Source organism: Puma concolor, chromosome D4, assembly GCF_028749965.1.
Source record: "Puma concolor isolate L17-30 chromosome D4, mPumCon1.1.hap2, whole genome shotgun sequence".
NCBI lineage: Eukaryota > Metazoa > Chordata > Mammalia > Carnivora > Felidae > Puma > Puma concolor.
In genome coordinates, this window is record NC_141679.1 from 44758964 (window position 1) to 44771563 (window position 12600).

The following is a 12600-nucleotide window of genomic DNA, read 5'->3' on the forward strand; positions in this document are numbered from 1 at the left end:
CAGAGAAAGGATTAGACTGCAACAGCCATCAGACCTTATCATTTATTAAGAATCACCTGGAAAGTGAGTTAAAAATGCTGATACCTGGGTGCCGTTTCCCCAATTTCTGTTTCATCAGGTCTGGAGTGTGGCCCAGGGATCTGCATTTTTACCTCCAGGAGATTAAATGTATGAGGCCGCCACTCTCACTCTGAGAAACAGTGGCTTAGATAACATATGTATTCATTCAATAAACCAAGAGCTTGACACAGGTGGGGCCCTTTGCTGGTACTGAGAAATACACACAAAGAGAAATGATTCTGTTCGATATCTGCCCTGTCAGGAGCTTGGGCCTCCGAGGAGAGCGTGGGGCCTGTGCGTCTACATTAAGGCAGCAGCAGGAGCAGTGGCCCAGAAGACCAATGGAAAAAAGCCATACCTGGGCTTCTGCGGCTTCCATGGTGTGGGAGAGATTTCCATTTTGCACAGGTTCTGAAGCATCACTGGTTGGTGTCATTTCAACCTCTGTGCTGGTGCTGTTTGGGAGCTCGATTTTTTCTGTGATGTAATTCAGACACACACAAAGAAAGCAAATGGAGTCAATGGGGGGTAAGAGCCACATGGGAAAGAATATCCTAAAATGTCGGGCCAGAGGGGTGGTGAGGCCTGGGGTTAGGGTTGTGCCAAATGACAGAGGATTTTTCCCATTCTCCCCAACATCTTTTAGCAAATCAGTGTTCTTCCTCTCTTTAATAGCTCTCTGGCTCTCTTACTCTGGCCTGACATCTTGAGTGCCCTTTCAGTTCCCATGGTGTGCATTCTCTAGACTAGGCAAATTCACCAAGTAGCCATTCAAGAACGTGAACACAGACATTTTTTCACCAAAACCACACTCAGTCTACATACTACTATTTATACCCAAGACCACACCCCTCCTATATATTTTTAACAACAGGCTCTTTTCTTTTGTATTACATTCTGGAAGGGGTATTTATTGGCTAGGGCCCCAGGAGACTTGGGTCCTAGGCTCTGTTCCACCACTATCGGGCTGCCATTTTAGGCAAGTCTCCCCCTTCCACCAGGTTTCAGGAACCTTAGCTGTAAAATGAGGGAGTTCAGGGGTGCCTGGGTGGCTCAGCTGGTTAAGTGTCTGACTTCGGCTCAGGTCACGATCTCATGGTTTGTGGGTTCAAGCCCTGCATCGGGCTCTATGCTGACGGCTCAGAGCCTGGAGCCTGCTTCTGATTCTGTGTCTCCCTCTTTGTCTGCCCCTCTCCTGCTCATGCTCTGACTCTCTCTCTCTCTCTCTCAAAAATAAATAAACATTAAAAAAAATTAAAAAAATTTTTTTAAATAAAAAAAAAAAACCGAGGGGGTTCCACCGGTTGACCTTAAGGCCCACTGCTTCTGGCTCTAATTCTCTAGGCTCTGGGAGCGCACAGCTCTGCTGAAGTCTAGGTGGTGGGGGTAGGGTCAAGAGCCTGGCCTTCTCAAAAAGCCTGCAGAATGCGACTCAGCACGTTCCCCACCTGGGCATCCTATCGCAAGCAAGGCAAGAGGAAGCTGAACAAGACACAGAGGCCAAAGTCGGTCATTCCTAAGCGAGAGGTAACGTCTCGCTAGCATGAAGCCGCAGGTGACAAAGCACAGATTCCAGATTTCCTCTGGGAGTTGAGAAGTGACTTCGGGGTCACTGGACTCTGGGACGCTGGACATCACAGGCCGGCCCAGGTTCTTACTCTGGCTCTACTGCTCATGCTATGGGACCCTTAGTGAGTAATTTAACTTCTCTGCGATTTAGCTTCCTCGTCTGTGAAACCAGAGTGATGTACTAACACCGCGATTACTGACAACAATGCAATGAAAGGACCCGCCTATAAAAATTAAATTAAAAAATGCATAAAAAGCACTTAGCACAGTGCTGGAACAGAGACGGGTAAACCATCTGATCGTTATCACAGTAACTGCCTTGCGCTACAAGATTTATTTTTTCCAGGCTCAGAGGAGCACCTCAGGTGATCTGTCATCAGGCGCTACCAAGGTCTGCCAATGACTTCAGTGGGAGGGAAGTATAAAGGTGTTTAGGCCCCCTGGCTGCGCTGGGTAATCCTCGGATTTCAGGAGACAATGAGGCTGTGTGGTTCAATGTCAGGGTCGCCAGGAATATCGTAATGCTCATCAGCATCAGATCCGAGCAGCACCAGACTGCTCACAGAGTGTCAGAATGTTTTTTTATTCCCCCTAGTAACTTCCGCTGGAAGATATTTTTGTCGTCACATAAAAACTATTGACTTTGAAGTGGCCAAATTTCGGAAATCATGGGGAAGTATTTGTTTATTCACATACTCAGTTGCGGAATACAGAGGCATAAATCGTTTTTAATTAAGTTTATTTATTTACTTGTGGGGAGAGACAGAGAAAGCGAGCAGGGGAGGGGGGAGAGGGAGAGAGAGAATTCCAAGCAGGCTCGGCACTGTCAGCATGGAGCCCAATGCCGGGCTGAAACTCACGAACCCAGAGATTGAGACCTGAGCCAGAACCAAGAGTCACACGCTTAACCACCTGAGCCACCCAGATGCCCCCAGAGGCACAAATATATTTAAACATGGAAAGCCACAGACACTCAAATTTATTTCAACTTTCCATGTTTTTAATAGTGACAGTGTTATGTATGTGATGTTCTGCTGTGTGTGACCCTGCCGGTTAATCCCAATATGCTTGGTCCAGCTATTAAAAATACCAAATACTAAAACCTCAGGAAATACTGAAACTGGGCTTTGGGGTATCTATTGGTTGAAGTGAGACAACTTTAAGACCAGCCTGCAATGGCCAAACCTGACCTCGGCTAACATGGGATTATCAGGTCCCAAAGAGGAAGTAAGATGTCTGAGAACAGACATGAACAGGTAAGGAGAAAACCTCCTGCACATGACATTTAACAACTCAGCTTATTCCCTTCAAGTTTATCTTTTCTTTTTAATGTTTTTAATTTATTTTTGAGAGAGAGAGAGAGAGAGAGAGTGAGCAAGCATGAGCAGGGGAGGGACAGAGAGAGAGGGAGACACAGAATCTGAAGCAGGCTCCAGGCTATGAGCTATCAGCACGGAGCCTCATATAGGGTTTAAACCCACGGACCGTGAGATCGTGACCTGAGCCGAAGTCAGACACTTAACTGACTGAGCCACCCAGGCATCCCCAAGTTTATCTTTTCATACCCAATGGAATCTTAACTGTTTCTTGGCCAAAGATTTTCCCGGAGCTAGAAGTCAGGATAACAGGGGAGGCAGAAACTCTTCTAAGGAATGTTATATATTTTGAGTGCAACACTGCTGAATTTTGTCTGCAGATAACTGCAGTTTCTTGGGCAATAGCATCGTTTGTAGCATAGATACAGATTAGGTTAAATTTAGTTTGAATTTGGAATTAGTGAGTTATATTATAGTTGCAGACAGGAGAGGAGGAACATCATGTTCCAAGTTAAAATAAGATGTCTGAGTGTCACGATCTGGTCACACAGGTGCTCAGAAAAAAGTCAGCCGAAAAAGACCTGGGCTAGTATTGCCGAATTCTTAAGAAAGGAGAGGTGGGGCTGTCTCATAGGGACCCTGTCACTCAGTTTAGGGGTGACCAAGTGAACCATCTGCTAACTTAGCGGGTGTGGGGTAGGCAAGATCATAAGTCTACAGTGTAAGTATCTGGTTACCAGGCAAGAATTTCAGAAAGGAGAATTTCACCTTTTGTTAAACATTAAATGACAGGTGTGTGTGTGTGTGTGTGTGTGTGTGTGTGTGTGTGTGTGTGTGTATCCTCTTTATGTGGAATTCCTGAAATGAAGTGATTTTCTACTCTTCAAGGGAAATGCCTGGATAGAAGCTGATTTTACTTTGGTTCCTAATAGAATCATTTACTCTTTTTGGAGTCCCCTAATGCAGGTGACACAGTGCATCCATTCATGTCCTGTACCCCGTATGGGAAATGGGCTCTTCCTGACACCCCGGAATGGGCTGAGCTGCAGGGCTGCACATCTGCACTAAGTCAAGGGTGCCCATGCTGGGTCCTCCATCTCTGCTCCCCTCCATGCACTCCAGAAAAGGCATGGGATGAAGTTTCTCTGCACTCACCCACGTGATTGGCAGCTCCGTTCTGCCTCTCGTTCTCATCCACCTGGCATTTCTTCTTGGCGATCTTGTGGAGAATAGAAGCCTTTTCTCTGAACCTCCCTGAAGCAAGAGAAAGCAGTGGATAGGAGACACAGTGAGGAGGAAGACAAAGAGAGGGGCTTGTGGAAAATGGCGAAGCATTGGTGCAACACGCATGTGGCTTCCTCAGTTATGCTGTACGATAGCAGCGACCACAACTTTCTGCTCAACCCAAATGCCCTATGCCCTACAGGAAGGGTACTTTCTTACCTTTGTGGATTCTTTAGCCCAAATCTGTGTGAGAATCTCAAGCTCCCAGACCATAGTTGGGAGGTTTGACTCGGACCTCTTTCCCTCCCTTCCAATTGCTTACAAAATAAATGAAGGCACCAATCATCACTAAAACTCCCCCTCCTGCTGAGATCCAAAACAACTCCAAAGACACAGAGATGCTCTGGAGACACAACCATTACTCTGGAATTAAATGTTCATCTCAGAATTGGCTTGTGACAATGGAAATCCAAGCCCAAGGGTCCTTTGAGTTGTTCAACCATCTATCTTAATTAACATTGAAGAGTCTAAATGAGTTGGGAGCATGCATCCCAGCTTTCTGAATGAGCTGAGTCAGCTGTGATTAAAGCATCAAGGAGGCAACGGATTCCATCTGGGGATTCAGGGCAAAGAATGATCAACTGAGCAGAGCAAGTAATGTCTGTCAGTGATGGGATGCTTAGGGAAAGGTGTTGGAAAAAACACTCAAAATTCTTAAAACAGTCATTTAAAACAGACTATACCACAAGAATAACACTTAATTTCTTCTCCATTATTGACATAGTTAATGGTTAAATGCATGCAACAAGCACAGGAAACAAAAAGCATGCAAAAATGTAGAAATTAGTGAAACATAGTACATTCTCTTTTAGTCCTTGATTCCCGCCCCCCCCCCCCCCCCCGAGAACATTCAAGGCACAAAGGAGCCTCATTTTACACTGACTGGTTATTGCCTAGATTCAGATATGATGAGTCCTTCAATACACCACAACCTCTACAATTTTCTCAGTAGGCATTTGCATTGGCTGGATTCTCTAGCAGTGTATTGCAGAAGATCTCATTTTGCTTCTCTAGTCAGACCAACAAGTGAACCAAACCCAAGCAAAACCCAAATGTTTCTCTTCAAGAGTCTCTTTTCCTAGGATGGGCCATGGCAGGTTGGCATCCACTTAGCCTTCCTTCCTCAAGGATGGAAATCATGGGGTGTCGCCAAAGTAGTGACTTGAGTCACTGGGGGGTGGGGGGGTGGTGGTGGTGACAGAAGCCGTAAACTAGAGTGGGATCAGCTGATGCCATGGGAAAGGTGACACAGGATGGAGCCCTTTCTGCTTCCAAGCTCCATCAGTCATAGGCCTAGACATCTTGCTACTGCAAAGGCAGTCTCTAGGATGAGAGTGCCTCATTGTAAGCAATGAATGTGCACCAGAGCGCACCCTCTCGAAGGAAATAGGAAAGGAACCATTACACAGAACAAAGTAGGTTAGGATGTGGCTTGGGCTTCAGAAAGAATGAGAAAAAAGGAGGAGGTGATAGGCATGATGTCCATCCTTGAGGGATGTTGAAGGTGAGAGTTAGGTTCACCACGCTGAAAGGTGTTTTGAATTTGGCTGTTTCTATTTAGTTTCTGAGAGAAATTCTGAGAAGAAAATGGGGAAGAAAAGAAAGCCTGGGGACGAGGAGAAGGAGGAGGCAAAAGGGACTAAGAAAGGAATGAAAATGAGAAGAGGAAGGAGGGAGGAGGTAGGCAGGGGGCTGTGATTGCCTGGACGTTGCCGAGGCAGTGTTGATGCGAGCCACTGTCCTGGCTGCCAAACCTCGTCTCATCTGGAGATGAGACAAATAATGAAGCGTGGCTGTCCATACTCTGCAGCCTTAAGCCTGAAGAGTGGTACTTCTCGTGGAAGACAATTCCAAGATGTCCTCACGTCATTTGCTAAAAAGCTCAGGAGATGGAAAAGGCAAGTTCTGAAACATTATAGGAGAGAATGATCTTACTAATCAAACCGTTCAGTGGTTTCAGGGTCATTCTTTGAACTTGGAACCTCCTGGATCTCTGTGAGATGAAAAGGATCAAATACTGCTGTTTAAAAATTACTTAAAAAATAGTAAGAAAGCAGGAAACATTCAGAAGAAGAGACAAATAAACCTGTGGGAACATAATCTGAAATAACCCAACCCCAGGAATGCCCCAAAGTCATGAATCATGGCAGAGAAACTATTTGATAGAAAACAGCTAATCACATCTTGTTTGTGGTTACAGGAGTATTTTTCAGAGCTTAGATGTATACCAGGGAGAAATGATAGTAAAAGGGACCCAAAAGCATGGAAGGGTTCGGCCACGGTGTTGGCCACAGCCTCTCATGGGCTGGCTTTCCCAAATCCTCTAAAGGGAGGCTAGGAGCATAGGGTAGGAAATGACTCTAGACTTGGGATTTCATAGGGTCCTGAACGTTTTCACAGGTCAGCAAGGGCTTTCTAGAGAGTGTGTTTCTACTTTTCCCACTGCAGCAGCACTTGGGACTTTCTAAGCTTCTGAAAGGTGGGAGGGATTAGCTCTATTTGTTCTCTTGGGGCTTAGCCCTAGGGGCAACAGGACAAAGCTGCAGAGGCTGGCTGGGATCTCTCCTTCCCACTCACCTCTGCAACTTTTGAAATTCAACCTTCGTCCCAGTTAGCATGACCTGATTACCATTCTGCATTCCCAGTGCTGACAATGGCTGCTCAGTGGCCTAAAAGGATTTTCCCTCCAAGAGTCCTTTCAAAAGCAGCAGTGAAATGCCACCTTTGGAATTCAACACACAGGTGTGCTCCTGAAGGGTGGTGGGGCAGAGCCTGACAAAGCCAGGCATGCTCATTTTAGCCCAATGGACATGCCAGGGATTGCCACAGGGCACCCCCTGAGAACAGATGTGAGGATGGCTAGCCAGACAAGAGAAAGCATGAGGTCTCTGGGGCAGAAGCCAGCGCAGAAGCAGTGATTCTCAAAGACCCTCTGGGCCTCGGGGTAGGAAGGCATGGCGAGTTCTGGACCTGTTTAGCCTGAAGCCACAAGCTGGGCAGAACACCCAGTAGGGTGTGTGTGTGTGTGTGTGTGTGTGTGTGTGTGTGTGTGTGTGACAGCACAGTATTGTGGTTCAATTTTGGACATGACTGGGTTCAAAGGTGGATCTGGGTTTAAGCCCTGCCTCTTTCACTGGCTCTGCTGGGTGAGTTAAACAGGGATTCCATCTGTTAAACAGGGATTCCTACGGCACTGGCTCATGAGTCCGATGCAAAGCTTAAGTGAGAAAATGTGTGCAAGGGGCTTATCATGACGCGTGGCATCAGAAGAAATCTGTAAATAAGAGGAAAAAGAAAAAGTAACGGAAACCACAGGGTCAAGGTGACAGGGCCCTGAGCCGCCTTAGAAGAAGCGCTGGCGTCTTCTCTATCAGTCCAGACATGTGAGTCTGGAGAATTAGCTACACCCTCACCTGACATCTAAGCCTACTTGGATTGGTGTTCAGGTTTCAGTGAGGCCTCCCAAGTCAGTTCCAAACCGATTAGGAGAAGGATCACTTTACACCTTTCTGAGATGGAGAAGGTCAAGGTGACAGAGCTGACGTTCTGTGTCTTAAACACTGATATCTTCGCAATCTCAAAATGGAAAGATGATGATCAGTCTTCTCCCATCACCTGTGGGGACAGAGTGCAGGCAAGGAATTACGGCTGCACAATGGATCTGTGTGCTCCAAGACCTTTCCGGTGCACAAGGGTATTACCTCCTGTGTCTCAGGCTCAGAATTTTAAAACAGGGATAATAAGAACACCCTTCTCATACAGCTGTTGGAAGGCTCAATGCGTTAATATGCATCAGGTGTTTAGACGGGCTCTGATATACAGTAAAGGAGTTGTCACTCTGAAATGGTTATTGTTATGGAGAGGAATGATAGGACATCCTTCTGATGAAGTACTGAGAAGAAAAAGAGTGATATTCACAACAGAGTTCATGTTCAGCAGCCTCTGGTGCAGGAGACCTTGGCAGTAAGGGGGCCACTTCCATAAACTATTTGAGGCATGGACTCCACGCTGGCGTTAGGGTTGACACAGAGGGACAGATGTCAGAAACAACTGCAGCCCTGTGCCTGGGGATGAAGAATGAAGACATTCTGGGGTACTTTTCAAAGTGAGGGCAGGAGTGATTTTTTACATGTTTTAAGGCAACCTTAAAAAATACACTCTGTTGTAGTGCAAAGCCTCGAAGTGTTGTATTTTTACACAGCGACAGATATTTGTATACTTAAAGTCTCAGAAATAGCAAACTCTGTTCAAATCGTGAGGCACCTACGTCAAAACCTAGTACACAGTTTTAATATAGTTTAGCCTGTCCTGAAGTTTGCAAAAGAATACCAGCTGAATATCCGCAGGGGAGTGTGTGTTGAGGGGGTGGCAGGGAAGAGCAGAAGAAAAGATCAGAGTGTAAGGCCCTAATGTGAATAAGAACAAGTTTGGAAAACCAATCAGGAATCAAAATCCTTGACCCTATCACCCAGACGTGAAGGAGAAGCCCCAAGCTGCACAGCAATGGATTTCATTTCTGTTCAGCTGTTAATCAAAACAGTCCCAGGAAATTCCTTCACCTCTTTCTCACCAAGCCTGTAATAGGCGGTGTTACAAAAGAACCCTTGGGGTTGGTGATCAATTAGGTCCTGGCTCCTACGGAACATTCGGAGCATCAGCAACGCAGAAGAGATGGGACAAAAGAGATATATAGATGCAAATGGGAGCAGCCACACACACTTCAGTGAACAGACCTTGGTTTGGGAGAAGAAAAGAAAAAAATGAAACAGAAGGCAAAACTTGAACACAGTGTTTTGAAATCTATTTTTGTGTTTTCAGTTCTGCCTTTCCTATCTCTGTCTTTGAAGTTTACGACTTGGCAGGTAGCTTAAAAAGCAAAAGTGCAGCTGAATGTTCCTCCTGTTTATTCATTGCCTTTTTTTCCCCTCTGGAATCACAGACTCAAGTCAGAGAGGCCATCGTCACTCTGAGGAGGGATGCAATGTAACTGACGTGGCAATAAGCAAACACTGACCTTGGGGCTATCCTGGGCTTCTCTCTTTCTCTCTCTCTTTCTCTCACATGCGATCTATCAGCAAGTCTGGTATCTCTACTTCCAAAATATTTCGGAATCTGGCCACTTCTCCTTCCTCCCCCCGTGGTCTCAGCAGTGACCTTGCTGGTCTACTAACCAGTCACCCAGGCCAGTCTCATCCTGGTATCCTTCGTGATCAATCAGATCATGTCACTCCTTTGGACAAAATCCTGCAGTGGCTCTCCAGGTCAAGGTGAAAGTCAAGGTCGTTACAAGGACCTGTAAGGAGGTTTAGCCACCTAGGCTGCCCTGCCTCATCCTTTCCCTCTCTCCAGTCTCACTCTGCTCCAGCCATGCTGGCCTCCTTGGTGTCCCACCTCAGAGCCATGGCATTTGCTGGTCCCCCTACCTGGAATGTTCTTCCCCCAGAGATCCATTGAGTTCACTCTCTCAACTCCTTCAAGTAGTTCTTCAAATCTCACCTTCTCAGAGGCTTCTCTGAGCAGCCTATTTAAAACTGCAGCCTCTCTCTCTCCAGCACTTCCTATCCCCAGCTTGTTTTCTCTAAAACATTTATCGCCATCTAATATACTATATCATCATTACTATTGATTATCTGTTGCTTTCCATTAGCAGCCAAGCTCCATGAGGGGAGGGCTTTCCGTTGGTTTTGTTCCCTATGGCATCCCCAGAGCCCTGTAGGGCTTGATAAATCATTGTGTTTGGGTTTCCAGGCAAGCAGTTGAGGCAACCACTCCTTAATATGTTTCTTGTTGGCTCATGACCCAAAGTAAATCCTTCCAGGTCTATGCAAACCCAAGGCCCCAGTGGGACTGAGTCTACATGTGGAATCCCAGGAACTTTCTGAAGGTAAATAGGAGAAAATGGGGTGGACTAGGTGTCCACAGGCCAGGGGCATGCCAGTCATCCTCTTTCTGCACATCACCAGGGCTGGCAAAGTAGGTGCTGAGAGGGGCCTGTGCGACACAGAGGAGGTACAGAGAGCACAGAAGAAGGCACAGAAGGTTGAAAAGGGGGCTTTGGCTCCTCTTTGTTCATTAAAATGCTTCCCATTTGTTAAGGCCTCACTGAAGGCCCAACCTGAAGGTATCTAATGATATTCACACCCCCCTTCCCAAGTGGAAATCCATCATTCCCATGGCACTTTGATTATACCTCATCGTAGTGCTTATTTCTTTCAGTTGGCTGCTCACATGCCTGCTTTCCCATCAGATAGCAGGTTGCTCTGGGGAAGGGACCTTCTCTCACCATCTTTTATCCCTCAACAAGCATCTTAGAATGATGCTTGGCACAGTGTATGCACTCACTGAATTCCAGTGAAGTTCTCCCTACATCAGCTCTCTTAGGAATGTGAGCTTTGCTTTCAAGTGAGTATGGATCACAAACAATCATCCACTCTGTAAATATGAACCAGACCCATGCTATGTACCAGGCAGTGTTTGGTGAATAAGATAAATCTAGCTGGTGCCCTTGTAGAGTCATAGCCTGGAGACAGAGAGACAAAAAACAAGGACTTAAGATTCATGATGGTGGGGGCCTTCTCAGAAGGGTATGGAAACTCAGAGAATAGGGAAAGTTCCAAGATACAAGATACCACTCAGCAGCTTGAAGGAATAAACTCCTCTTCCATTCTACAAACTGTCCTCATGGAGCAGATTATTCACCTCACAGGATCTGGCCTGATTTTTATTCTTTTCTTTCTTTTCTTTTTTAAAGTAAGCTCTATGCCCAAAATGGGGCTTGAACTCATGATCTTGAGATCAAGAGTCACATGCTCTAATGACTGAGCCAGCCAGGTGCACCCTGATTTTTATTCTTGAAAGGAAAACATTACAAAATTTTTCATCTTAAGCAAAAATGCCAAGAACATAGAGTTTATTTATTCTTAAATTTATTTTTGAAGCACAACCTCTAAATCATTTTTTCTAATTTTTGTGAAGCATCATGTAAAACTGGTTGTTACGACTACACTGATAATGGAAAATAAACTAGTATTGTAATAAAGTATTTTGTAAAATGTCTTTAGTAAATATTCTGTGAATGAACCATATAATAAGGTAATCAACATAATTTGGTTGTAGTTATTTTTATAGAGCTAATCATAGGACTAGTTTCTGTAATTAATGAGAATATATACATAATTGTATCTCAACGGCTGGCCATCATATAATGAAATGAAGCAGCCAGATTTCCTTATTAAGGCTTTAAAAAATGATTTTCCAGAAGAATGACCTTTGAATCAACTGTAAAGAATGGATCTGTCCGCATGTGAACTGATCCTATCAACTCCCCTAGCAGGGTCACCTTATCAGTGGAAATATGGAATGCTTTCATAAATATTTTGGAAGATTTCCAATGCTTTTCAAAAGTTGATATCTTAAAGATTGAGATTTTTGTCCTTTATTCCAGTTCCTTGACTCTGTCGTGCCTTTGCCTACTCACTCACTATGACTCTTCAGTCCTTCCTTTTCCCCTCAGCATATAATCATGGTTAAGTCTCTCCACTGGGAACCTTTCTCTTGACTTGAGGTTTCCTGCTGGCACTGCCCTCACTTGCCTTCCCTTCACAGCCAAGCCTCTGGAGAGGTCAGCCTATGCTGGTACCTCTGGGTCGCCGGGGCTCCTTTGCTCACCTCTTCACCGTGCACCCGGCCTTTGTCAGCATTGCTCCACTGAATCCACCCTTGGCCACTTTTGCCTCCACATGACTGGGTCTCTCAGTGCATCTGATATTCTTCATCCCAGTCCAAACTGATTTTCCAGGACTCCTGAGAGTGACACTTAGGTGTCACACTATTCCTCAGGCTCCCTCCTCGCTCCCTGTCCCCCACCCCCACATTCTGCCAAAGAACCCAATGGACCTCCACCTGAATATCAGTGATTCCCAAATTCAGATCTCTAGCTCTGATCCTCTTATCCAATGGACTTCTGAACACTTCACTTGCAAGTCCCCTTCACAGTAAAACTCAACATGCCTGCCACTCCCACCCACTGTCTTCCTCCTAGGAATGTGTCCATCTGCTTGCACTTTCTATTGGTGATTTCTCACTCACAGTGTTTTCTAGCCATCTTAGAGGTCCCCTTGTACTCCACATTCAATTAGTTACCAACTCCTTCAGAGTCTACTTTTGAACACTTTAGATCCAACATTTCCAGTGTGGATGTTGGTTACAGTCTCTTGACTGATCTCCCAGTTTTTAAGTTACACTTCTTGTGGCTTGGAATGCTCCACACTTGTTCTTTGCATGTCTCACTCCTTTTTAAGACTCTGCTTCAAAGCATCTCATCTTTCAGGAAACTATCCCTGAATTCCTTTCCTGGGCTGGCAAGGCACCC

The 12600-nt window shown here is 45.5% G+C and overlaps 1 protein-coding gene across 3 annotated transcripts in view; it reads right to left on the minus strand.

Moving 5' to 3' along the window:
• SLC24A2 (solute carrier family 24 member 2) overlaps positions 1-12600 on the minus strand; it is a 253342-nt gene that overhangs the window by 48746 nt on the left and 191996 nt on the right. For all 3 annotated transcript variants that reach the window (XM_086685390.1, XM_086685388.1, XM_086685389.1), the window contains 2 exons: positions 4101-4199; positions 419-537 (listed from right to left, as the gene is read on the minus strand). In XM_086685390.1, the coding sequence (XP_086541516.1) occupies positions 419-537; positions 4101-4199 (218 nt within the window). The remainder of the gene's footprint in view (positions 1-418; positions 538-4100; positions 4200-12600) is intronic.